Source organism: Myotis davidii, unplaced genomic scaffold (assembly GCF_000327345.1).
Source record: "Myotis davidii unplaced genomic scaffold, ASM32734v1 scaffold30, whole genome shotgun sequence".
Taxonomy (NCBI): Eukaryota; Metazoa; Chordata; class Mammalia; order Chiroptera; family Vespertilionidae; genus Myotis; species Myotis davidii.
Genome location: NW_006282874.1, coordinates 2,282,427 through 2,287,366, shown reverse-complemented (window position 1 = coordinate 2,287,366; position 4,940 = coordinate 2,282,427). Strand labels below are relative to the sequence as shown.

General features: G+C 55.7%; 1 protein-coding gene across 1 annotated transcript in view; it reads left to right on the top strand.

The window, feature by feature from the left end:
• The window catches only part of TG (thyroglobulin), a 152,913-nt gene that overhangs the window by 83,340 nt on the left and 64,633 nt on the right, over window positions 1-4,940 (top strand). Inside the window, 4 exon segments of the mRNA XM_006753290.2 lie at window positions 1,363-1,582; window positions 1,948-2,041; window positions 4,494-4,650; window positions 4,882-4,939. Of these exon segments, the coding sequence (XP_006753353.1) occupies window positions 1,363-1,582; window positions 1,948-2,041; window positions 4,494-4,650; window positions 4,882-4,939 (529 nt within the window).

Genomic DNA, 4,940 nt, shown 5'->3' with positions numbered 1-4,940 from the left:
GTCCCTGGCTTCTACCCTACTGGCCGCCAGAAGCCTTCTGTCACATGTCCCCTGGGAGGCAACACCCCTTTCTGGGGAACCACTGCCTTTAGCCAGCTTTTGAGGAATAGACAGACCTGTCTGTCTCCTGCCCAGGCTCCTAGCAACCATCACATCTAAATTATAAATAGAAGGAGCTGCAGGGGAAAGAGCAAAGCTTTCTCTCTCCATCAGCTCACAGTGAAGCTGAGCAAAGCAAACACACCTGACGGAAACAATAATCTGTACACACACACACACACACACACACACTCACACTCACACAGAGAGAGGATCTCCTCACCAGTGTCTGTCCGTTGTTTTGTGCCCGGCCCTAAGCCCTGTGGGGAATCAGACACAGAAGGCCTGTCTCAAGTCCCTGGAAATGGCATTTGGCAGTTGATTGAATCAATAAGTGAACGGAAGACCATGAGTGGAGGAGATGAGATAGGGCTCTGGAGAGGCTGATCAGTGTCTGGTGATTAGCATTACTTGGAGCGCAGAGCTCGGCTGGCAGGCGGCACGGCCTTGACCTAATAGACCAGGTGGGGTTCAGGCATGCACAGTGGGAGGGGGGCCTTGCTGGGCTGAGAGGAGCCCTGACCTGGCCCTTGGCCCTGTGTGAATGGAGTGTGGTCAGAGTTGGGGTTCAGAAAGGCCTTGAAGCCCACATCAGCTTGAAGCCCAGGCAGGCACCCACCCCGGGGTCCTACACCTGTTCCCTCACCACTGAAATGCACACATGGCCCCCGGTCCTTGGCTGCAGTTCTGAAATCTGAAAGTTCTACAAGTTAGAACACACATTTTTTGTAAGTTTGCAGCAAACTCATTCGGTGGCAAAATCTGAGCTGGATTTTGTGACTGAAGAAATGACATTCTTTATTCATTGCTCTTAGTAGGAGCCATCCCTGCTTTTTACCGCAGAAATACTTATGTTTGAGGACGGGCTCTGCTCCAGACCCCGCTAGGGAGACTGCCCATTGCTTGACTGCGTCCTTTGGTTCTTTAAAGAGGCTGGCAGTTTTGAATTGCAGTGCACGCCTGGCCCAGGGAGCTGAGTGAGGGGCTGTGGGCACGTTAGCCTCTTGTGATGACCCCGGGAGAGAAGGGTTAGAGCTGCGCTCTGCCTGCTAAGCGCCTCGGAAAGACCAGCTGTCTTTGCTCTTATTTCTCTTACTCACCTGAGCACAGACCTCCCTCCGTGTAAGCTCGTGGGGTCTGAAGGAGTTACCGACATTTTTAAAGCGCAAAAAGCAGCGTTTGTTTCTCAAGCATGTCCGAATATTCCCGTGAATAGAGTACCCACTGCTCTCTCCCCCTCCGCCCCACTCCCCATGCCCACAGACACCCCTCTGCTCGGCTTTGGGACGTCTGCACCTTCTGTGACGATCGCCCCCCACGGCCAGCTGCTGGGCAGGTCCCAGGCCATCCAGGTGGGCACTTCGTGGAAGCAAGTGGACCAGTTCCTGGGAGTGCCCTATGCTGCCCCGCCCCTGGCAGAGGGCCGCTTCCGGGCACCGGAGCCCTCCAACTGGACCGGGTCCTGGGCTGCCACCAAGCCGCGGTAAGGGTTGAGCGCAATAGCACTCTGTCTTCTAATCCATCAGCGTCAGACTGATGGCAGGATGGTGCCTGTGGGCCTGAGTGGTGCGTGGGGCTGGGGGGGTGTAGATAAGGTGGTGTTAGGTTCTCTAACAGGTAACCCCTCCCCAACATCAGCCACTGTACATGGCCTTGCTCCTATGAAGTCCATTTGGGGATGGAGGGCCGCCATGCTCGGCTCCATGCAGTGGTCCGGTGACCTGATTGCTGCCGAAATGCTGCAGAGCTGGCGGGCAGAGGGCGCTGGCCACTGGTGTTGGGCTGGAAGGGACATGGGCAAGTCCCCACGGTTGATTCTCCTGGGAGTCAGACCGTCTGTATCTGCAGGGCCCGCTGCTGGCAGCCAGGGGTCAGGACGCCCACCCCGTCCGGGGTCAGCGAGGACTGCTTGTATCTCAACGTGTTTGTCCCTCAGAACGTGGTGAGTCTGAGCCGTTGCTGGGTTTGCCCTGAAAGCTGCCCTTTGGCAACCCCCCGTCCCCACAGCTTCCAGCACTGTCCCCTCATCTCCACTCGGGTTATGCCCCCAGCGCCGTCCTCGCTGGGCCTGATGGCTGAGAGCGAGCTCAGGGTCCTCCCGGCTCCTACACGGCTGCACCTGCTCCTCGCCACATCCTCTCGCCCCGTGCACACGGGACAGTGTGCGCTTACCCCGCGCCGTGCTCTGGAACTATTCACATGGGGCCCGTGACGGGCGGGGACGCTCCTGGAGGAGACACAGCTATGAACAAGACCCAGCAGCTGCTTGGGGAGGGGTTTATATAGAGTATCCCAAAATTCACGCAAGATTTGCAATTGAATTGAATTGCAAACCTTGCATGAATTTTGGGACACCCTATACTTTAGTGGGAAGGGGCAGAAATAAATAAGCAAAGAAATATTAAACAGCAACTGAACGACAAATAAATATGGAAGCAAAATACAGCACAGGAGGAAGCGGCAAGTGACAGGGGGTGTGAGGTGGTGGCCAAGTGGTGCCCTCCCAGCAGGCCGTGAAGGAGCGAGGGTGTGAGCCACACAGGTGGGGCAGGGCCAGAGATGAAGGGTTGAGGGGGCACAGGATGGGGAAGGAGAACCCACATCCAAGTTAGTGTGCCCACGAGGAAATGACCTCTCTCGGGAGGACCTCTGGAGGGACCCCTCGGCCATCTCTTCGGAGCCGTCCGTGGAAACGCGGGTCTCAGGCCGCGCTGGAGGGGGAGCGCGGCTCTGACCCTGACTCTGGTTATGCCTCGGTTGGAAGCCCGCGTTCGCCTGAGTGCTGGCTCTGAACCTGGGGTTCAGTCTTGGAGCTTCCTATTTTGGAGCAAAGGCCAGAGCATGCGAGAAAAAAAGGAACTGAGGAACTTTGGGAAACATGAGTTCCTGGTGGCCCGTGTTGACTCATCTCCTGGCACATGTGACCATGTCACCACTTCCTGGTTCCCTAGCCCACTAGCCATGGGAGCCAGCTGCACTTTGGAGGTGTGATGGCAGCCGGCTGGTCTGAGTGAACTCTGTAACAAGGCCACCAAACAGGGCTTGCTGGCGGTGAGGAGGCCATCTGCATGTCGGAGCCCGTGGCACAGGGAGTGAGGAATCACAGCAGAGGGAGGCAAGACCTGGATGGCATGGGCCCCCCGCAGCCTGGCCTATCTCCTGGCCTGGGGTGGGGTGTCAGACCCCCAAGGTGAAGCATTGTAGGCTCATATAAAAGGGTCAGCTTAAGTTCAAAGCCCAGTTCTGCTGCCTTGTAGCTGCTGTGTAACCTTAGACAAGCCACCTAACACCTCCAAGCCTCTACTGCCCTATCTGTAAAATGGGAATAATAATGACATGCCACCTCACAGAGCTGGGTGAGGACTGAATGAATAAAATCCTGGGCACACAGTGCCTGGCTGTCTGAGTTAAGCTCTGCATCACCAAGATGGGGTTCCAGTTAGCATGGCCGCGTGGAAAGGGCTCACCAAGGACCCAGAACATTCTTCGGGAGTAAACTAGTGGCCAGAACTGGGGTGTTGAGTGACTGCATGGCTCCAAGTCCGCCACCAGCTGCCATTGGGGCCAGGTGCTCACTTTGCACTGTGAGCAAAGTGTCTTCATTTATTTGTGACCCTCAGTTTCCTAACCTGTGAAATGGGGTTTATTAGTTTGCTTGGGTTGCTCTGATAAAAGTACCACAAATGTGGAGGCTTAAACAACAGAAATTTATCATCTCATGATTGTAAAGACCTGGAGTCCAAGATCAAGGTGTCGGCAGGGTATGTTCCCTTGGAGGCCGCTCTCCTTGGCATGTAGATGGTCATCTCCCCTCTGTGTGTCCATGTGGTCTTGTCTTGGTGGATGTGTGTGTCCTAATGTCCTCTTTTTGTAAGGACACCAGTCATATTGGATGAAGGTGCACTGGCTAATTACCCCTTTTTATTGATTTCAGAGAGGAAAGGAGAGGGAGAGAGAATGATAGAAACATCAGTGATGAGAATCATTGATTAGCCCAGCACTGTGGACCAAGCCCGCAACCCGGGCATGTGCCCTCACTGTGACCAGGAATCAAACTGTGACCTCCTGGTTCATAGGTCGATGCTCAGCCACTGAGCCACACCGGCCAGGCTGGCTGATTACCTCTTTACAGAACCCATCTACAAATAGTCACCTTCTGAGATCTAGGGGTGAGGGCTTCAACATGTGAATTCTGGGGGACACATTTCCACCCATCTCATGGGGCTGCGTGGGTCTACAGGGCAGAGTTGACGGGGAGAGTTTGTGCAGGTTCAGAATCTGGCACCTTCTTGGGAGAGGAGCCCTCACCAGGCTCCAGTGGGGAAAATATATCATAATCATCAATATATCATAATGATCATTGATATATTGATGATATATCTCCCATCCCACAGGCCCCCAACGCGTCCGTACTGCTGTTCTTCCACAACATGGAGGCCGGGGCCGACGACGGGAGCCTCGTCCTGGACGGCTCCTTCCTGGCGGCTACTGGCCACCTCATCGTGGTCACTGCTGGCTACCGAGTGGGCGTCTTCGGCTTCCTGAGCGCTGGTGAGTTGCTGGCATTGGTGGGCACTGCTGATTCCTGAGCCCAGCGGCGTCGGACGGCTCTGAGGCCAGAGCCCATGCTCTTCCCATCGGCCTCACGGTGACCAAGTCCCGACCTGTGGGGACAGAAGTCAGGTCCCCCAGAGGCACCAGGTGCCTGGCCTGGACGACACCAGGGTAATGAAGTTCCAGCTGCAAAATCACAAAAGGTAAAAGGCTCTCCTCTCTCTGAAGGGGCCGGCGCGGTGAGGGGCAACTGGGGGCTGCTGGACCAGGCGGCGGCTCTGACCTGG